Source organism: Pseudopodoces humilis, chromosome 3 (assembly GCF_049639895.1).
Source record: "Pseudopodoces humilis isolate 2021_Gansu_Grassland_sample_001 chromosome 3, ASM4963989v1, whole genome shotgun sequence".
NCBI classification, from domain to species: Eukaryota; Metazoa; Chordata; class Aves; order Passeriformes; family Paridae; genus Pseudopodoces; species Pseudopodoces humilis.
Genome location: NC_142202.1, coordinates 85,235,336 through 85,258,083, shown reverse-complemented (window position 1 = coordinate 85,258,083; position 22,748 = coordinate 85,235,336). Strand labels below are relative to the sequence as shown.

The 22,748-nt window shown below is 37.5% G+C and overlaps 1 protein-coding gene across 5 annotated transcripts in view; it reads left to right on the top strand.

The window, feature by feature from the left end:
* FAM135A (family with sequence similarity 135 member A) overlaps nt 1-22,748 on the top strand; it is an 80,597-nt gene that overhangs the window by 16,435 nt on the left and 41,414 nt on the right. For all 5 annotated transcript variants that reach the window (XM_005518128.3, XM_014263534.2, XM_088053705.1 and 2 more), the window contains exons 3-4: nt 2,040-2,160; nt 21,845-21,924. In XM_005518128.3, coding sequence (XP_005518185.2) covers nt 2,084-2,160; nt 21,845-21,924 — 157 coding nt within the window. In that variant the 5' untranslated portion in view covers nt 2,040-2,083. The remainder of the gene's footprint in view (nt 1-2,039; nt 2,161-21,844; nt 21,925-22,748) is intronic.

The following is a 22,748-nucleotide window of genomic DNA, read 5'->3' as shown; positions in this document are numbered from 1 at the left end:
TTCATAAAATGGACCTTTGAGCTTAACTAATTGGACTGGTTCTGGATTGTTCTGGGTTTTCCTGCTGGGGACTTGGCGGACCCTGATCATGGCCCAACAGCAACCACAGGAATAGTCTTCCCTTCTCTTAATGGAGGCAAACCTGTTCAGGGAGTTAGCGCTGCTCTTTGTGCTGGGAGGTCAGAGCCTTGTCATGTCTTCTTCTCTTGAGAACGTAGTTTCATCAAAATGCAAGCTGGATGAGACTGCCCCATCCTTACTGTCCTTACTTTATCCCTTTGCTTTTCCTTGAGTGCTTTATAGTGGCTTCCTTCTGAGGTACTGAACAGTTTCATGCGTAGTGCACAGGGTTTGTTGCTCAGCAGCCAAGGCTCACAGTGGGTCTAGGATCTCTGGATCTCTGCCCTGTGGCAGGTCAGGTTTCATTTGCAGAAGATACACTTGCATTTTGGTAGGTGGTGCCCATGCGATAACACAGTATTGCAGTCCCAACAAATTACAGTGCACAACATTTTGATTCTAGCTTTGAAGACCACAGAGGACATCCCTATGCAATACTATAGACAAAGCAGTGGAAGAAGGAATTGTTGCAAGGCCCTGTAGGCTGTCACTGCCAGTCAAGACTACAAACTGTAGCAAAACTTGTGGCATCATTCAATTAGTCTCTTGACATCCTTTGATTGAAATTTGAACAATGACAAGATTTTTTTAGACAAGCTGGGTTAATAGCATCATCTAGATGCTGTAGTTTTGACCTTGCAGTAAGGGCTCTTGATATGAATTCTTCATATTGTCCTAATGCAGCAAGATTCCTCTTCCCCTGTCCCCTGTTAAGTCAGTAATGTACTGTTCCCATGTTTTTGTAAAGTGCATTCAAAGCCCCTGTACTGGCTGTTAAACCAGTGTCAGAATTCACATCTTGTTTAGAGTTTAAAATTTACACCTGTGTTACAATGCTTGAAGTCTTTCAGCTCCTCTAGAGTGAGTACAGAAATGGAAATCTTGAGTCATATTCTAAGACAATTTAGTTGGTAGGCTAGAAGTTGTGCCCCTAAAGGTAACTTTGCTTTCAGCTGACTAATACCTGCTGTAGTCATGACTTCTTTTGCCACCTGCCCTGTTTCAATCTCAGTACTGCCTGCTACTTCACAAACACCCAAATGCATGTTCAAAATTTTAGAAGCAAAGAAACCCCATAATCCGTTCAAGCTCAAGACAATGTCTACTGCTTCTAGACCAAAGCCAGAAAAATTGACTAATGTGCATGAAGTATATCCTGCTCAAGTTTTTTTTTTTGTTCGCTTAGTCCTCAAACCAGACAGTGCTAGCAGAAACTGTGAAGTTTGAAGACAAGTGTTTGCAGAAAGAGTAGTCTGTTTTCATTAATCTAGTTGACAGTGTTGAAGGAAAACCAGCAGAATTTAGTAAAATCTATAGGATTTTAATTTAGGTATTAGCAGGCAGTTGTAAATTAGCAGAAACTCGCTTGTCTGCAGCTATGAAGATGATAGAATTATCACTTTACTACAAAAAAAAAATTGAACCCTGCCTTCTTCTGGAATCTCTGGGTCTAAAGCCTTACATGACCTGGTCAGACACTTTCTCTTTACTGTTTGGCTACTCTGTAATTCAGCTGTTGCTGTCCTCACGCCGGAGTTGAGGTTCCGCTGCCTGCATGGTCATTCTGCACCAACAAGGGCTGGAAGCAGCCCATGTTCTTTTTCTCCTTGTCAGAGAGTGTTTATCCCTCTCCAGCCAAGAACCAGAGCAGAGCTGCAGTATGTAGGTATCAGTAAGTGCCAGGATTGTATTATGCTGACAATGTGTTGTGGTGCTTCTCTGATAACACTTGATTCCTTCACAAGAAAGGTAGAAGTTACTGTGAGCTGGATTTGGTACATCCTATATTCTTTTTTACTTCAGGACCTGCATATTTAGGAAGCTGTGCAAAACTGTGTGTAAGTGTTGTCCTTTTTAGGACCAGATGGGCATTACCCCCAGCTTGTGTTCTAAATAGTTTGTTTTTTCTTTGTTTTCAGTAACTAAGGTGCTGACAAGTTTTGACTTCTTCATCCTCACAAACATGAGTGAAGTTCAGGCTATGGTAGAATTCTCCGTGGAGCTCCACAAATTCTTCAATGTGGATTTGTTTCAAAGAGGGTACGTAGCATGTTCTTTCAGACTTTACTCTGTTGGATGCCTAATGTTGGAAAGACCTTAATGGGTACTCTGTCACATAGTGTTGCTTCATGTGTTACTGACTATTTTTATAGTGATTTGAATTTTTTTTATTCTATATTGGAAAGTCATATTCTTTCTAGGATTTAAAATTAAATATTAAAATAATTTTTTCTTAAAACCAAAGTTGTAATACAATATTTTTGTCTAATTGGAGATGAGGGAAAACCTGTAGGTATGGAGAGTATGTTATATTCTTACCCAGGTCTTTACCCTTGCATGTCTTAATTTCTGTAATCCCTTTTGTTTGAAATATGATAGGTGTTTCTCTTCAATATTTTAAAAATGGTCTTGTCCCAATTAACCTCCTCGTTTATCAGTTTGGCAGTGGAGAATTTCACCAGCCTCTCTCCTCTCACTGTGCTGTGCCTCCCGTTACTCAGGACTCCATGCTGTCTCTTTAGACTCTCCTGGACTTCTCTTACTCCACCTTATCTCTGTAGAAGTCTTTTTCACATTCCTTTCATTTGATGTTACGTGATTGTCCTAGATTATTTTCTAAGGTCCTTGTTTCCCATTGCTATGCAGAAAATAATCCTTTGTAGCTTATTTTGGAGCTATTAAAGAATATTGGTCCTTTAGTGTTGCGGTACATTAGCCTTCTGTCAGTCCTCAAGTAGACTACAGTAAAAATGCCTGCTAGAGTTGAGGCTGTGTTAGTGTTTGCAGAGACAGAACAAAGGTGTATCAGTGTTGATTTATGATAGCTGCCTTTTACAAAACAGTGTTGAGTAGCTTTCCTCAGAAATATTTTAGTGACGAGAAAATGCATTAGTGTTTTTAGCCTTTTCTTAGTTCAAGACACGTGTCTGTGTGTATTGTTTTCAGTACAGCTAGGGGTTTTTTTTTGACAGAAGTGGTAACCCATTCTGCTTGCTACAATATGTAGTCCAAGTGTCTACAACAAACTGTCCCGTTTTAAGAGAAATTTAAGAGAAAATTGTAATTTCACTCTTCATTGGAACAGAAGGATTAAGGAAGGCTTAAGAGGTCTGGGAAAACACTGAGAATATTCTAATTACTTCAACAAAAAAACACAGTTTTTTGATCTGTAGCCTTTTTAATCTCTGAAATCAGTGAGGAAGGAGGGGGTAGAACATGGCAGCACATTTACTCTAGTAGAGAACTCAAAGAGAAGAAAGACTTTTGGTTGTCTTAACCTTACAATTTTAATGGTTCCTCGGATAGGTAGTTAAGAAGCAAAGCACAGCAATATAATTACCAGTGCTTTATCTGGCGTATTTCTTTTTAGCTTACTCTTGCAGTAAGCTAAAAATCAGTAAACTTACAGGACAAGTTCAGAGAGGTGGAATGCTGACACAATGAAAAAAGTGACATGAGGAGGTATGACTTCCCTGGTTTCAAGCTGAACTTTTAACTCTGGGCACATTCCTGTAGAAATTAATGTCAGGAAGAGGAGAGAACTTCCAGAATAATTTGACAGACTGAGAAATGTGACTATTGCAATAAATTCAATTTGGGTAGGTTCCAGTATTTTTCTAGGAAACTGTTTATTTGAGACAGGATGTAATACTTTTGTTGCTGGAGGAGCTCTTGGATAATGGATTGAATGAGCAGAAAAGGAAATATTTAGTTTCATTGTTAGCTTCCTATTATTTAGCTACCACTATATTTAGCATGGTTTGTCTCACCAAAATCTGGTATGGAATTGATTGTATTGTGTGGATTCAAGCCTTCCTAGTGTGGCATGCTTGTCTCATGGAGTAAAAAACATCATGACCTTCTGAGCTGTGTAGAATAAAATGTCATCTATTGCAAGTAATCACGTCAAGTACCTTCTTAAAACTTAGTAGATTTTTATCCAAAGTATTTGTTTGCAGAGTGAGTCGATATTCTCACTCATTTGATTACTGGAGATGTCATCATTCCCAGCCTAAATTTCCTTCTGACCAGTTTTAGTTGTTTTTCTTTACAGCTTTGTCTTGTGTTTAGAATCATTTTATCAGTCTGAAAGTTCACCCTTATGTGTTTTAGGTATAAATCTTTTGTCCCTTTAATTAAATATGAACTGACATGAGTTTGGCCATTGGAATTTATGGCACATTCCCCACCTTTTCAGTATAGTCCCCGTACCCTAATAGCCAGTCAAACTCATTTTACTCTCTTCCTGCTTTTATAACTATTTGAAGAAATCTGTCAACTCTTGCATCCAGCTGTATCATATTTTCTTGGTTGTGTATATGTAGTGGCACTATAGTTGCCAGAAGCACTTATGACTGTGTTTACACTAACAATTAAATTTGGTATTTAGGGTACAAATTACTAAAAGCAGTGTTGATGTCCCTACTTCTGTGTGGTTCGAGAGTTACTTCAGACTAGATTTTAACCTCATCTTCTGGAGCAGATGTTTTGTATCATGAGTGTAATTTGAAGTTGTTTGTATAACTATTTGGTTCAGACCTTTTTGTGCCCCCAGGGGTTGAAGTGCATTTTGTGACAGGTAGATCAGAGTAGTTCAGCTTCCTTGGGAGACATCTAGGTTCTGTGACTGGAAAGCTCTCAGTGAATTGAACCAGCATTTAGCAAACGGGTCATTGGAGAAAGTGCCTCAAAACCACTCTGTTGATCTAAACTGGTCTAAACAGTGCAGACTGAGCTAAAATTTCTCATAGTATTTTACTCAAGGTTATATTTATATGAAGGGTTATAAATATATTATCCCTAAGATACCCTCTGAAGCAGACTATTTTTGTTACTTTTAGATAACTGTTACTATTCCAAGAAGTGGTAACAGACAGTGCAGACACTTGATTGTAATAGGATATTTGTCTTATGTATCCAATACTGCTATTTTGTTCTGTTTTCTTGTAACTGTGCCATTTGCTTTAAACCCAGCTTGTTACAGATGGCTCCACTGGTTTATTTTTATCTGTCAATTTCATTCAAAGAAGACTTCACACAGTTTTTGTTTTGAACTAGTGAGAGGTGATGATAGGAATTTTTGCCCAAACGGAGATTGATATGCAAGTTTTGTGTGACAAAATGAATTAAAGAAATGTATTTGTTTGGGACCTGTGAGAATGATAGTCTGAGACAGTGAAGTTTCAGGCTGTTTTGTCATCTTAGCTCGTAAACGTTTCAGTAAGGTGTAGGCTCTACAGTACTGATCTATAAAGACAAAGGAAGCAGTCTGCTTGACTGCAGAAGTGGAGAATGAGTTGAGTGGAAAATTGGTTGGATGATTCGGCTCAAGGAGTTGTGGTCAGTGGTGCTAAGTCCAGCTTAAACTGGTGACTAGTGGTACCTCCCATGGACTGATACTGGGTCAGTAGTCTCAACAATCTTTGCACAGAATCATAGAATGACTTGGGTTGGAAGGGGCATTAAAGATCATCCAACCCTCCTGCCATAGGGGAGGCACCTTCCATTAGACCAGGTTAGAGCCCCATCCACCCTGGCCTTGAGCACCTCCTGGGATGGGGTCATCACACCTTCTCTGGGGAGCCTGTTGCAGTGCCTCACCACCCTATGACTAAAAGAATTTCTTCCTAATATCTCATCTAACCCTACCGTCCTTCTGCTTAAAGCTGTTCCAGTTCAAAGATTTTGCTGTAAAAACAGGTTGGTTACCTCCTCATGTACATACATTTTGTATGTGTCAGCATACATATGTGTCTTGAACTGAGGTATAAATATGTTCAGAATGTCTGATTCCAAACAACTGGTTACTGAAAGGGCCCCAGTACTTTGTAGTGCTCAGTTGAAGTTCCCATGTTCCACCATGGGATGATGGATCCTGATGTCTAACTTGGGACAGTTATACCTTTTCTGTGGGTAGGGAGAAGAGTTTCCTGGTGACCTTCACTTGTGAGAAGATGAGATTTGCATTTCACTGGAGCTGTGTGTTGCTTTTTTACCTGTAAATGGCAAATCTAATGAGCTAAAGAGACTTAACTAGTAGTTTGTAGTTTAGTATAGTGCACATGTTGCCGCAAGATCTTCTTTGAAAATAGCTTTCATCTACGTTTTCCCCATCTCTGTGCATTCTTATAATCCCACTGTTAAGTTCTTTGTCACTAATCTTTTGTTACTTTGTTAGTATGCATTCACACATAACTGGCCAAAGCTGAATTTAGAATACTCTTTAATAGTAATGTCTCTGTGTTTTGCCTTTTTTTTTTTTTTTTTTTTGGTACTATTTTGATTTCTAAGGTACAATATGTGCAGTTCCATTGTGGGTTTCAGAAAAAGAACTTGCTAATGGTTTTTTGGTGGTGTAAATTTGTTGTTACATAAGCTATGAGGAGAGGAAGTAAAGTATTAACAGTAGCTCTTTATTGCACATTTACTGCTCAGTGTGTCTTAGTTTTCTATTATTTTACTTTGTTTTGGGTTAAAGGATTCTTGTAAAACCACATGAAGAACTTACATTAGTAATGTAAGTCTACCACACTTCTTTAAAGTCTTTTTGCTTTTAACTGTTGGGTAACAGATGGAGGACTAATACTAAATACCTTACACAGAAGAGACTTCTGCAGATTCTAACCTAAAACATATTTTTGGAGATGTATCATATCTGAAAGGTTATTGGTAAGATTGCAGCGTAAGTTGCTTGTGAACCTAAATCTTATTAAAAGTCAAAGGAATTTAAGCTTCAGAGACTACTGAAAATTTAGCCTTATGATATTCTTCTATTCCATAGATTGATGTTTTTCCATGTGTAGGTACTTACTGATGTGTCTGAGCAGCATTGACATTTTATGCATCCATGCATGTGGTTATGTAATGGAGCTTGAAAGAAAATAACACTGAATCAGAATATGAAATTTAATTAATCTTATTATGATTACTTAGTAATATCATGAGAAACAATGCATTATATGAAAAGTTGTATTGTTTTCTGGATCCAGTGTGTTGCTTACATTAATTTTAAATTTTTTAACAGAAAATTGAAAGTCAAAATGTATTCTTCCAGGAGGACAACTTTTCTTCCTCCTGGCTATATCAGAAACGAAAAGGTTTTATCCTTAAATGAAGAAGCAGCCCTTGATCATGGTTTGTGTTGCTAGCATATGATAGAATAACAAACTCTTGATGGAAAAAAGGAGCATTTGGGTTCACCTGTTTGGTTTTCTTTTTAATTCATAAAGCTCAGACATACTTGTACTTTCAAAGTATGTTTCTGTATGACATATTTTTCTGGAAATAAGTGTTGTGAATTGCCTTCTGACAGGATAGCTTATCTTTTGAAGTATTGTACTGTGATCTTTACTTAATGTAATGCACCTTTACAAAGAGAGAAGAAAGCTGTCAAATTTGTCTAACAGTTGTAAGATGAGCTCTGTTCTTCAGCTTCTTACAGTAATACAAATAGCAATTATACAGGTTTAAGATTTGGAGGGTTAGGCTGTAAATTCAAGGGAATAGTCTGTCTAGGAAAAACTATGCAAATATTTTTGGTCTTGGGGTTGGTTTTTGTTGTTGTTTTGTTGTTTCATTTTTTTTTTTAAAGTGGATCAGTTTCTGATTCTAGTTCATCAGTGGATGCACACACACAGAGGCTTGCTCTGAGGCTAGAAAGGGTAAGACTGGAAATGACCAGGGGGAAAGTCTTATTTTAAATTGCCCTTGCTAAAAAAGTTGAAACTTACTATCATCAATTATCCTATTAGCCCGTGTGATGCAGGATGTCTGAGACACCAATGACATGGTCTGGTCCTAAAGAGCAGTTACAATTTAAAAGACAGAATCTTGACTTCTAAAATATAAAGTCTTATTTTTGTTGGAAATAGAGGTTAGAAAAGTAAGTGGAAAACTGAGTACTGTTGCCTTTGAGAAATTAAGGTTTTTTTAAGCACACTGAAGACATGAGGAGGTTGTTCTGCTTTTCTTCTTCAGTTCTCTGAAGTGCAGTGCCTGTATTAGGACACTTGCAGCCACACAGGGAAGCTTGTCTGGGGGTCAGCTGGAGCCACTGTAAACTGGACTCCTACTTTTGAATCCTCCTCCCCACTCTCCTCTGTGGTAATTCCTAGAAGTCTATACTCCAATTTAAGAAACTAAATGAGATCCTGATGCTACAGTTTTTAGCTACATAGTCTAACCCATAAAGATGATTGTACAGATGCTTATTTCTTCAGTCATTATTCATAGAGGTGTAGCTAAGAGTTGGTAGTAGCAGTTGTCCTGAGGGAGTGTTTTTTTCCCTGCATCCCCCATATTCAAAAAGTATCACTTCAATGTTTTGTAATGTTTATGGGTACTCAGTGGATCTTCCAGATGTCTCAGACATGGGGTACAAATTTCAAATCACCTGAATTTTAATCAGATTTTAGCTCTTATGCTTAAGTAGTACTTTTGGACATTTTAAAAATAACAACCTTTGCAATTGAAATTAAAATTTTGCAATGGTAAACATCTTTTCATCTCAGAATTAAAGCTTTCTAATGGCATCCCATCTCCTTCAGACATTCAATTTGGTAAAATTCCATTTTCTAAGAACAAAAAGATAAAGAGCTCAGATGCCTATTTATACCATGTTGCTGCCTTTCCAGACCTGACAGCGCCATGGTAGGCACAGCTCTTTGGTGTGACAGTGATATGGCATAATTTGCTGTGCTTTGGGACTGCATTTGGAGGGGTCTGTGTGATTCATTCTTTCTTTATGCAATTGAAGAAATAGGAGTCTTGTGTATATAAGACCAAGTACCATTTCATACTGCAGAGTAACAATTGTACTCAGCATGTATTGCCTTGAGGTCTGTCAGGAGAAACATGATCAATGAGTTTAGTTCAGTGAGGGAGTAAATGACAGTATAAGACAGGAATGAGTATAAAAGGATTTTGTCTGGAGAAGACCCATTCTTTAATTCTGCAGAAGATATAGCAATCAGCTGTGTGTAATATGAAGGTAGAATGGGCATAGGTGTTAGCTGAAGGCATCGCAACAATGGTTTCTTGAATATGCACCTTCTTTTTCTAAATTGAGTTTTACTGAGTTCGGTATTCTGGAGTGGCATGTGACAGCAGTAACAGTTTTAATTTTGTACTGAATATGTATTTAGTCACTAAAATTGCTACTTTTAGATTCTTTCAAGTGTTAGCACCTATATGTGCAGAAGTTTGTAGCTTGTGCATAGTCTTACAGTTCAGACCTGGCACTGTGAGATGGTAGCTAAACCCTGAAAAATCTGTCATTCATAGGTGTTTTGCCTTATTTTTGTGTGCTTGGTTAATACACGTAATAGTTACAGCAGAAATATGGTTCTTTAAGTTAGTGTACCATCCATAGCTATCTGAGGGACGAGAAAGATGCTTATCCTGTGTTTCAAAGTCTTGGCTGCCTCAGAACACAGCAGAGGTTTCTGGTATAGCGTCTTTTTGTGTCTCTTTTGTTGCTCATACAAGCTAATAATACATTTATGTATGCCTGTATCTGTAATCACAAATAGCACTTTAATGGATTGTCACAAACTGCAGAGAGCGTATAGCTTTGTCGGAACAGGGAACCAAGCTCAGTCCCACCACCAAATGCAAACTCAGACTCGCTTCCTCCAGTCAGGTGCTTCAGATTTTTGAATATTTTTCTAACCTTATTTCACCCTACTCATTTGCTCTTTCCCAGATTTTGACTCACTTTGGCCATGGGGGAAGAAGTTTAAAATACCTTCCAAATACTTAGAGGCCCTCTAGACTGAACTATCATGTTCATGCTTATGCATACATAACTTCTTTTGTTGATTTGGAAAGTTTTAAAATTGCTTTAAAAATTTGTCTTATATTTTCTCCAAAAATAGGATGAATACCTTAGATTACTTGATAAAGCCTCCACTGCTAATCATTTTCTATATTCATGTATTTTTACTGCAAGAAGTAGCATCCAAGCTATTGGAGATAATCAGACTGGAGAGAAAAAAAAGAGGTGTATTTTTCACTTGTGCATGTTTCTTTGATGTGGATGGTTATACCTGAGCACTGGTTTTTTTTTTGGTGGGGGAGAGGGTAAGAGAGTATATCCAGCATGGCCTACTGTTGGTGCCATGAGCCCAAATCTGGTGTGAAACAGCATTCTCATCTATGCATTTATAGTTGGCCTGAGCATGTATCTGCATGTACCTATGTGATATCCACGGTCTTCTCCTGCTTTGTTTGCTCCCGCGTCATATCAGTAAGATGGGCTTGCTTTTGGCAGCAGTGTAGTCAGGGATTGGGTTAAGCTGGCAGGAACACAGGGCTAATGGTATAGATTTTACATAGGGAGATCTGCTGGATAGCAGCTGCTTGAGCGGAGTGCTGGTGCTTCCTGTGTGCCTGCAGTCATGCTCTTTTACCTTATGACTGGTCAGCTTAACATGGTAAACCAACAGAAAAATACTGACAATACCAGAATCATTCTGGGTTATGTTTTTTTAAATCTCCCTGGTCCATATCAGCATCAGATATTCTGTCAGCCTAATGCAGAAAGAGTATAAAGTGCGCAGGAGGAGTGGGATGCCTACTTCTGTCACCAACTAGCTTTTGGGTTGGTTTAACTGTAATCCTGGACTGCGTCCTGAGAGAAATGTCCATAAAAGTTCCAGCCTCCATGTTAGGAAGACAGCTCTTTGAATGGGTGAGGCCATTATGTCAGTATGATCTGCTTAATGAGAGCAGCCCAGAGATTAGAATGTTTTGAAACAAAACCTCTGTTTGAACTTCTACATTCATCTCAGCTGGCATCCCTGCCCCTAGGATACAGAGTTATGACAGACATCAGGTATGTCAATTCTGATTTCCCTAAGCCCTTATGTGGAGATACAGAGCTCGCCTGGCAATGCCAGTTTGCAGTTTCCACCTCCCTTGCTGCTGGCAGCTTCGTGCCACTGCAGTGCCCTGCCCTGTGGGTTGTGCTGGCTGAGCTGCTGGATCTGAACAGTGTCCGGAACTGCTCTGCAAGTGGTGCATTGGTGTAATTGAGAAAGGTGTCAAATGTCTTGCAAGAATTGAGTGCCTAGGAGGACAGGACAGAGGAAAAAGGGAAAACAGAATTCCTTAAACTTCATTTCTTTAATTTCTTACAATGTAAAAGTGCACTCTAAATTTCAAGACATTATTCTTGACATTCCCTTACTATAAGGAGAGATAGGGTTTCCCAGATGACAGCTTGCTTGACTGGCACAGAGAAGGAATCAGATTATTGCAGAAGTCAGAGAGATCCATCTCTGGTACTTGGCAGAGAAAGGGCCCCTAATCACCTCCAGAATGCCAAGTCCTTTCTGTAGGTCAGGTCTGAAAGGGTGAAGGAGGAGATGATAGAATGGCATCCAGAGCAGCAGAAACCCTCAGTTTCCAACTCTGAAAGGAGAACTTGGATTCTTCTTAAGTGGATTTTGCAGGTCCCAGTTTACAGGGAGCAGTGGTGGGAGGTCAGCCTCATAAGGGGAACAGAGTTAGATACTCAAATGCATGGAAAGTTTGAGGCTCCTCGGTGTATGTAATAAATCATACCTTGATGACCATCTCTGCACTTCAGTCATATTACTATGGATAGTGCTTCTTCTATGGAGTTTTTCTCTTTTCCTGATCATATTCTTCTCATTCTTCATCTCATATTACTTTTGCATGACTTTCTTTCAGCAATTTGTTTCCTAGCTTTCCTGAATACATTCCTACATAAAATTGATTTCAAAGTATTTTGGATACCATTTGAGATTTTCTGTGGTGCTTGTTACAGTTTTCTCAAAACAAAAGCCTTGGAAATATGTAGACTTCAGAAAAGCAACTCTTTTTTTTTGCTTGCTTGTTTAATTGTTTTTTTAACTTGTTAAACAGGTTCAGCAGGTACTGTGTGTCATCCGGGTATCCAGCTTGTGGAACCTGGCAAGAGAAAAAGGCATTTGGCTACTTAGTGTGTTTGTTCTCCTGTAATTTGTTTCATTTATTTAAACTGGCATCAAAATTTTAATTCTTGTGAGTGTGCTGATTAGGGTAGGTCTTAAGAGATGGACGATACTTTTGCTGTACGAGGTGGCTCTGTCATGGCAAAAAGTCTCTTCAAGAGCAGTAACTCTTTTATGAAAGGGAAAAAAGTAGAGTTTTTGCTTTTCAGTCTTGAATGCTCACTTCACTTTTTGACACTCATAAGCTTTTAGGATCATCAGAATTCAGAGCCTTGACTTATGCTTAGAGTCTTGACAGATCTTGACTTACACTGCTAGATTTTTATTACTTTCTTGTGACATTGTTCTGGTAATATTCTCAGATTATTTCTTAAGACTTATGTTAATAATAAATGCATAAATATAGCGTGCAGTCAGCAGTTCTGCTTCTCAGTGTTTTTGGAGTTTAAACTCTTGAAGTTGAGGAAAAAAATAACTACTGGAAGTGGCAGTACAATTTGTATTATTTCTGAGCATGGAGCCCCACCATGAGCTCAGCCTTTCTTAAGCCCATGTCATGTCACTGAAGGGAACACTTTCTCCCCTGGCTGAGTGATCCTGTCTTCTGTTAACAGCCCCTACTGGATTCTTTTTTTTCCATTTCCAGCTGGATGAGCATGTTGGGTTGTTTTACCACAGAGTTGATGGAATATCAAAACTTACTTGAAGAGGGACAAAAGTTTGTAAAAGAGGTTTTGGTCTGCAAAATGGCAGAACCTGTGGCAGTTCTGGCTTAAGGTGATTTAAATGAATTGTGAAAATGAGCCTTGCTTGAAGGAAAAAAGACACTTCTAAATCTGAGATACAACTTTTCTTTCTCATTGTGCTAATAACATCTCAGAGCAGTATGTTACATCTGAAACTACAGTGTTTCAATTTAAAAAATGATAGGAGCTAATGTGACTTTCATGAACGACACAGTTAACTACAGGGGAAAAGATGAAGATGTTGGTAAGTGATGAAAGTGATGACCTACCTTTTTTGATGCATCTTATGTAAGATATGGTAGTTCACATGGGCTCTTTTGTCATATTTTTTTGCAACAGGTTTTTTTGTGGTACTTGATTTTCCATCTCTGATTAAATGTTTGCTATTTGTTGTTAAAACAGAGATTGCCTTTCATTAAAATAAGGTGCAAAGTGAATTATAAAGTTTGTATACTTGTTTACTGACAGATGAGAGGAACAGAATTGCACAGCTGCAAAACTTACAAAATTTGAAAGACTAGTGAATGCCACAAAATGAGTTATCTTCTGGTCTCCCATCTGCTGTGTTTGCTAAACTTTGATTTCAAAATTAACGTGTTATGATATGTCTTAGTAAAAACTGATGCCTGTTTGCAAGGGGTGAAGCTTATAAAATTGTGACCCTGTATACTAGGATAATTTAACATCCCATACTTTTCTTCCCTGGAAAGTGAAAAGTTCCAAGCCACAAAGTGGTGAAACAATTGTGATCTATCATTTGTAAGGCTAGAATACTGAATCAAAAAGTCAAGTGAAAAGTCCTTTCAAGCTAAATAAATAGAGTTGAAACGTTGTAATAAGAGAAAAAGAGTAATCATTATTCCTGAAGAAAAGCTTTGTGGGACTGTTGTTCTTTAAAGATGTAAGGAAATTTAGTATTATTTCCTTCTTTTTTTCTTCAATGAGAACAGGAAATAAAAGAGGAACTAAAATTATAAACATAGACTAATATAAGATCTATTTGATTAAATAAGAGTTCATCTAGTACTGCATGTTTATGTGTCTCTTTAAAAAAGCAATACTTATTTGAGACTATTCCCCTTTCAAATTTTTTAATAGATGTTCGTAACCATTGTAGGAATTCTTGCTGAGTATGTCTTGTGGAAAATATGTGGTGAAAAGGCTTTCATAATAATAAGGCAAAATCTCCAGCTGTATATACTTTCCCCTCTCTCCTGTTTTACGTATTTAATCCTGTTTCATAACAAGTTGCTGTGCCTTAGTTGAGGTATTAGTCTCCCAAATAACTCTCATCAAACTTTTGGTCTAATTACTGTTTTGTTTATATATAAGACTGATTTGCAGAAATGTGTATTGTAGACATGTGAGGTACTTCAAAAAGTCATTCATTTTCAAGGAAACTTTCTTTCAAACAAATGAGAACCTCTTATCTATTTCCTGTAAGTTTGCCCATTGTGTTACTCATCTTAATAAAAGTCAGCTGGGAAATACATGGATTTTTCATTGAAGGGATTGCTAAAAGATTTTAAACATAGGGCATGAAAGTTTTCCTGCTGCTCAAGTACCTGCATTAGAATTTCTCAGATAAATCCCACAATTATAGCAGAGTATAATCTAATATTGGCCCTTATTAGAAATACTTATTACAAAGTGATTGCAAGATAAGAATTTTTCTGTGTGTTCTATACTTGTATTAAATAATTCCCTCTCTAGATAAGCCCTGTAACTAGTTTGGTGTCCATTTGGTATTCTGTGAGCCCCAACTGGGTTTGGTGGGATTAAATTTTTATAGATGACTGCTCATGTCTCCTGGTGAGGAACAAGTCTAACCATTTCTGTTTTTAATTTTGCACTTCAGTAATCAACATTTTACTGCTTGTGCTTTATTCTGTCTTTCTCCGTTCTCTTATTTCTGTTCCTTTGCACCTTATCTTACTTCTGTTCCGATTTTCCTCTTAGCCTGGATTGCCTTTTTACAGAGTGCTTATGAGGTTACAAAAAAATCTGGCAAATTTGTGGTAATGTTTAAGATAGAGTATTTGTGTTCCACAGTCATATGGAATGCTTTAAACATTGCTGATGTACTCAGATTGCCTAGAAAAGTATGTTGGCAGTTGTCAGTATTGGCTTGTAACTGTGTGAAATGCTAAACGTCTTTACTGCTTTTAAATTTTTTTTTTATATAAATCCATGAAAGAATTAGGGATATAGGATCTCTCCAGTAGCAAGGGGCTTATCTTGTAGAACAGAGCAGTGTTGAACAGAAATAAAGGAATATTTTTTCTCATCATTGGATCCTTTCAGTATTTTGCTGACTCAACCTCTCACTGCAGTGGGAGTTTCTGTTAATGTCCATTTGCTTTCGTGGGAAGAGGCGTGACCTGTAGAAGACACAGCTCTGCCAGCCTCAGTCCGATGCTGCCTCCATGGAATCACTGCACCCAGAGCTGCCTGTTCCTCTGGAGACTCGCTCTTTCCATTCCCTTGCAGTTCCTCATTTCACAATCTGTGTTTGCAAGGCAGTGCTTCATCTCCAGCTTTTTCCTCCTGCACTGAACGAGTTGCGCTTGCCTGAGCCACAGCTCACCTTGGAAAAAGGAGAAGTCTTAGTGCCGGTCTGCAGTGGAGGGTGTGGTTTTAATAGGGCCCTGCACTCAGTAGAACCCAAGAGCTCTCCTGAGGTTTTGCATATACGGAGTCACAGCTGTTCTTCCATTTGGTTAACTGATAAATTTAGAATCTGCCCTGCAGGTGACCCAATGTGCATGTGAGTTTTACAGTCCACAACATTCAGTGCTTGCTTTTGTTAATGTGAGTGAGCGCACTGAAGTGTGCAGTGAGTGCAGTGGGATTTAGGGAAGAGGAAAGCTCAGACTCTGCTGGACACGCTTCTGCCTTTCCTCTTCCTGGCAAGAGGAACTGCAAAAAAGTTTTACTTCAGTGAAGTATGTTACAAAGCTTTTTCAGAATGTACACTTGCCTTGGAATATTCTTTAGCTGACAAAATTAAGTGGTTTTTCAAGTAAATTCTTGTGCAGCTATTGCCATATATGCTTATATGCTTTTTTAATGCATAAGATTTTTTTTATTTTAATAACAGTTGTACTTTATGACTTCATTTGCACACATTATTACCTGTAGTTCCATGTGGGAGCATTAAAAAGTCAAATCACTATTATTTCATACATTTCCATTTTTTGTCAGTAGTAAGATACATTCCAGTTATTGAATATTAATTATTGATAATAAAAAGAATATTTCATGCTCAGATAATAAATTGACATCTTCCACAGATGTGGTAAGAACTCCCTTACTTACACCTATCTAAATGAAGTTCCCCCATAGTGGGGATATAAAAAGGAAACCAATGAATTTTCCTGTGTGGGAGAGCATTTTCTGGCACGTACCAGGTTTCTCAATCTTTAAGATTTTAATACAACTTGATGAACATGATTTAATCCTTTATACAGGATGGACAGTAGACGTGTCCTCTTCCTACAGGAGAGTAGTTATTCTAGCTATTTATTTCAAAACACCTTTTCCTACATGGTCTGTAGTGAGGACACTAGGCTCCCGATATCCTTGAACTTTTAATATCATGGTTATGTATTTGCATGTAATGACGTTGAGGATCAAATGACATAAACAGACACAAGCAGGCCTGTGCATATATTTACTGAAGAATGACTGTATAGACTGGCTTTGACAGAAATCACCTGGATATTTATAAGCTGTCCACTTAGCTTTGCTTGTATGCTGTCTCAGCTGACATCTCAAATGTTTAGACTATCTCCCACACTGAAGCAAAAGCAAAGGCACCTTTTATGGAATGGATATCAAACTTCTTCAGGATAAAGATTTTAAGTAGTGCAACTAGGGTAAGAGATCTGGTATTCATCCTAGACCTCATGTCTGTGGCCAAGATACATAAAGGTAAATGCTGTAAGCGTTTAGAGAAGGAGGGGTTGGCAAATTTTCAGAGGTGGTATTGTAGGTCATTTTTTTTTTTCTAAGTCAGTGACATTTGAAATTTAATACAAAGTGAAAGATGCTACCTTTCAGAGAAGCAAGTAAATCAGCTGTTGAGTGGGACTTTGCCTGTGTAGACTTAGGAAAACCAGGAGCTAGAATATGCTCTATTCGTAGGTGTGTCTGCAACTTGTTTTGTGTTCCAGTTCCCGACCACATGTGGTTTTTACTGTGTTGCCTTTCAGTCATAAAGTCATTGCTGAACCCTGTTTTTCAGGTTTCCTTTAACTTCTAGGATCACAGACTGATTTGGGATAGAAGGAATAGTAGCATATCCTGCAGTTCTGACCCTCCTCCTGCTGAAAGGAGGGTAAGAGCTTGACACAAACCATGTCACTTGGAGCACTGTCCCCTCATGTCTTGAACACTTCCATAAGGGGAGATTCTGTAGCTCATCTGTTCCAATGCATAAATATCCTTAAAACTGTTTCAAGTTCAATTTACTCAACCTCCCTCTGGAGCCTGTCCTTCAAATTGCATCAACACCATGAACATCAAGCTGTAGCAAGCTGCTTGTTGTCTTGAAAAAATGGTTCTAAAGACTCATTCAAAATTTGTTCTTGGTGAGGTCAGACCTTCCACCAGCTGTGTTCCCTGTACTGCAGTGACTGATGATAAGGCTCAACTTCCTTTGCTGCCGTTGTAGCTCAGCTTTTTTAAGTGCCAAACTCTAGCTGTATCATCTAAGATCACTCAGATGTATCTTGCTGAATTATCAGGTGTTGATTCTAAACATCATGGCATAATCTATGGTAATTTAACAGTTAATGCATATCAGGCTCTTGCTCTTGATTAATTTTTTAGTGCATTTTTTGTCATACTGTAAATTAAAGTTCTTGGTGGTATTTCTGCTGTTGTTGTGTATCTCTGTTTAGTGAAATACATGGTTATCCTGCTTGAGATAATAGCATAAATGATAGTTTTTACAGGTGATTCTTACAGTATACCACGTTTCTGAATACCATTGATTCTGTTCTTCAAAACATTATAGCTTTAAATCATCATTGTCAAAATACATCTGACTTCTTTGTTATCTGAAAAAATCAACCCTTAATAATCCAAAAATAGCATTTTTTCATGTAATGCAGTCAAAACAGAGATTAAGGGACAGATTGTAACAGGTTTTTTTTAAATTATTCTTCAAAAATCTTCACATTAAAAACGCAACTCGACTATGCTTTAAGAACCCTAATACTTTTCTGAAATCTTAATGCTGATTGCAAAGCTTGAGCTTTTTTTTTTTTTTTTTTCCTACTATTTCTGCTCTGGAAAACAGTTTTGCATAAGTCTTTATATGAACCTGAAGCCCCTGTCTCTATTATCACAAGAGCATTTTTCTAGGTTGCTGTCAGAGTCAGGACTTAAAAAGGAGCCACACTGGTGCTAGATCAGTTTGATTATTCCCGTGTCATTTTCCTGGGACTTAGAGGTATGTGTTAGAGAAAATGTGCTGTACTGAGGTTGGGCACATGAGTCTCACTGGCTTTGCTTTAGCAAGGGCCATGTTCTGAGGTGTTTGTACTGGGTTCTCCCCTCAGTGGGCTTCAGGAAAGCAGTTTAGCATAGTCACACCAGTGGACCTGAACTGTTATGTCTGAAAAGTCCTAGTGTGTGATGAAGTCTGCCATGTTCCACCATTTGGATGAAGCTGGACTGGGGTTTAAAAGCATTGATTGACTGGAGTTTACTTCATCAATTTGGGCACATTTGCTGCACCATCGGTTGTGTGATCTGTAGCATTGTTATCATATGGGATTTTCCACTGCTCAGGATACCTTCATTCTCTTGTTACATTAGATAATGGAGAGTTGATACATGAGACAGTGGAGAGTTGTTTGTATTCAGATCTTATTTATGGAGTGTTTTAAGGATATTTGGGACAATTGAATGTGATAGGTAAGTAACGAGTCCTTCGTATTGAATTGTTATGTGTAGGCCCAAGAAGATACAATAGATCAGGTTTTTGAGTCAGTTGTCCCTATGAGAGCTAAACAATGTTTATAATACAGCCAGGAAATAATTGAAAGTGACTTAGTTTTATTTTGGTTTTTGATAGAAATGGAAACATTGCAACACAAATTGATTAGTGGGTTAAGCAAAAGATGGCAAGATGAGCAAGGCAGGGCTTGGGTAAAAGAGTGATGAAGCTTGATGCATTTTTTTACATTACTTTTAAAATCTGCTGTCAAATGAGAAATGTATATCATAACTTTTAAAAAGTATTTTCTTATTTACAAATTGCAAATAGCTATGTGAATCAAGTATCCTGTTTCAGTATAATAGTTCTGCATCTGCAGATAGATCCTTAATATATACAGATTTAAAGATGAATGACACTGTAGGGGGCTGTTTTTCTTATTTAAATACCTTGGTGCAGTTAAGCAATTTTGTCATCTATCTAGGCATAAGATTTTGCATTAATGTTTACATATTTGCCTTTTGCTTAACTCCTATAAGATTTTATTATTTAGACTAACAGGTGAATGTTTTATGTTCTAAACTGCTAAAAGTATAAATCTGCTGAAAATCAAGGCCACCTGTGTCAAACATGACACCTTCATCTCCCCATGAAACCAAATATAAAATACCAGGCAGATAAAGGGTTTACTGAAGAAAAAAAAAGATAGAATGGTCTGCTCTTGATTAAATGCAAGCAAGTAATAATAAGAAAGGAAGGATGTCCTAACAGCCTTTTGGTTTCAGAAATTACATTTTAAGCATGAACAATTCTATTGATCATTTTCTTTGAGGCACAAATTGTAAACAGTCATTTAATAGTATCTCTATGGTAAATGAGTCTTATTGGATTAAGTAAAGGGAATATCCAATCTCACCTTTTTTTCTGTTTAATGCTCTGTTTTTATTTTTCCTTGCCTTTCATGTTACCTTGTTATGGTACTTATTCAGTACTCTATCCACATTTGATAAAATTTTGAATCCTGAGTTAAAATTTATGCTCTGCAGAGCTGTCACATGCTTCTAAATATCAGCTAAGAAAGATGCAGGTTTTGGATTTTTTAAATTCTAATAGAATGACCCAATTTGGTAGGCTAAAGCCAAGGTGAATTAAAATATGTGGCATATCTCTGAACTTACTGAGATACCATGTTTTAATAGAAAACTGCAACAAAATATTTCATGTAAAGCATATCAGTAATTTTACATTGTTTTAGTACATGAAATAACAAGCAGTATGCTTTAGCTTGACAGGCTGGTCATTAGGATCATGGAAAAATGCAGCTAGTATTGGTAGGGCATCAGGCTCTTAATGAATGTTTACTGTGGATCCAAAAATGACACTGTGAAGCTGGGGCTGGTGGAAAGTATCTCCTTGCTGAGGCTATTGTACTTTATCGTGTATCATGTTTCTTCAGTATAGGTGAAATGAGTAACTAACTGGATGATGGAAGTCTCATCTGACCCAGAAAAAAGGAGTACATCACTGTACTACACTGCATCCTCCTGGGTTAATAATACTGAGAGGCCACTCTTAATCTTCTCAATTGTTTATACTCTTGGAGAAAATAACAGTGAAAGCTTAATGTTAATTTATATTTCTTTAACCCAATAGAAAATGAATTAATTTACTAGTTATGTGTCACTTAGGGAGTGTATTTGGGATCATGTTTGACCTGTGGGTTTCCCCCACAGGGAAGTATGTAACCAGTAGCTTGCAATAGGTTAAGTTTTGCCCCATTTTTAAAAAGTAGGAATCACTTCATCTTTTATCTCTAACAATGTTGCTGGTTACCAATATTCCTATTCTTTGATACATAAGTTTTGACAAGATTGACTTTTTAATTTTGTGTAAGAATTAAATTTAGAGCTTTTTCATTGGCTGATTCTTAGGCTAATACACAGTCACATCAGTTGTAGTGAAGTCCTGCATGGTGAGCTTCAGTTGAAGTGTTAGAAGCCAAAATCAGAAAACCACAAATAGATTGGTTTGGATTTATTTTTGGGGATGATGAAAACCATGACTGTGATTGGGTGGACACTGTGAGTGAAATATGAAGGATAAATGTGTATTCCTAAGGGCATTTAGGATCATGCTTCTGCCAAAAAAAGTGTGTTTTTCTTTCTCTCTGTACCTGTGTTTGTGCTACCTCATTTTCACTGGTCTTACTGTTTGTGGAGCTGCATGGTAGGTCGCATCAGCTCACTGAAGAGCTGAAGCTAACTCCTCAAACAAAAATAAATAATGTGAAATGGGATGAAATGGTTAGAATGTGTCATCTAAGTGTATTTGTGTTTTATAAATGCTTCCATAAAATAAGTCTGGTGATGGTTAAGTATTTCTTAGATGAAAATCAAAGTTGGAAATGGTATGGAGCTGAATAAGATGAAAAATGGTTTAGAGTTGGGGTAGAGACAAAGATTTGTGTTGGGGTTTTTCTCAATTTTACGCTTGAAGCCTGCAGTTCCTGACTTTGATAGCATAAAAGTGCTGTCATGTTTTGCCTAGTGTGACCCTTTGCTTGCATTTTTGCGTAGCTGGTGGCCACAGACAATGTAGGGAGTGTCTGGTAAGTGGTGTCTTTTCAGGGGATCCTGGAGGGAATTTTACAAACTGCAGTTTCACATCCTTTAGTGTCAGAACTGATTATAGCAGTCCTGTAGATGTGCTACATGGCAGATCCTTCTGAGATGACTGTAGTGTAGGTGATAGTCCTGGGTTTTCATTCATACCAGTTTTCCAGTGTAGTTTACTGCATGTCTTTACAAGTATTTTCCCCAACTCTGCAGGGTATGGAAAAACTAGTGCTGTGTTGGGACTTCTTTGTATTCATGTTTGGCTACTGCTTTGGTTTATAATTAGAAAAATAAAACATAACAAAATAAAGGGTTAAATAAGACAGTACTGAGCTTTGTAGACTTCCTTGACCTGTTCCTTTTTCCCATTATCCGTTCTTGCCTTTGTCAATACATCTGTATATGGTAAATGAGATGTACTATAATGCATCTGTTGCAAATCACGTTCTTTTGCTTTAGCTTTTACCAGATTCGCGCATCTATGAAAATTCCTCCAAGAATTCCACACATATTAGAAGCTAGTTTGTTACATGGAACTGGTAAGTGCAAAAACTTTCCAGTAAATTAAGTCATTATCTTGCCTTGCTAACTGAGGGATTGCACTCTTTGTCATATATTTTTATAACTAATACAGAAGTGTTTTTAGTTTTGTTACTAACGCAATGCAAATATATCTTGTTCTTAACAACAGGACTTAAAAATTGATTACAGAATTTGTGTTACTATTTTTCATCTTCTGATTGCCTCTGCTGGTAGCAAAACATGGTGATTCCTTTATATTAGTGTCTTCTCCTTTATATTAGTGTCTTCTGGGTTTTTTTCCACAGATTTGCTCAGTCTTCTTCATGTTTCAGGCTAAGATGACCAAGGGCAGAATTAGGTAGATATCTGAAAGCAGTGGAGAATTTCAGATACAGATTCTTGCACAGATTGATAAGCCCATTCATTTTCTGAAAAGAATACTTCAAAAGAATGCACTTTTCAAACTCACTCTAGTGGTAAACTTGAAAACTGATTTAACCCCCTGAACAGAATTCCCTTATCTTTTTTCTTTTTTAAACCTGTAATTCACTTTTGGTTTCTATGTCCAGGCAAACTAAATCCAGAGGAACCTGTTAGGGCTTATGTAATTCTGTGTAGGCCATACCTCAGCATGTTGTAAAAATGTGAAAAACAAAAAAATTAATTAAGTTTTCAAATGTTACGTGGAATTGCAGGAATTTCACAGAAGAAAATCCTAATACAGTCTGAGAAAATGTGATAGGATCACATTAAAAAAAGTTACTAAAACTTGAAATTTTGAGGCTGTTTTGAAAGTAGTTCTGAGTACAGCAACAGTGTAAATACTGAATGTTGGTCAAGC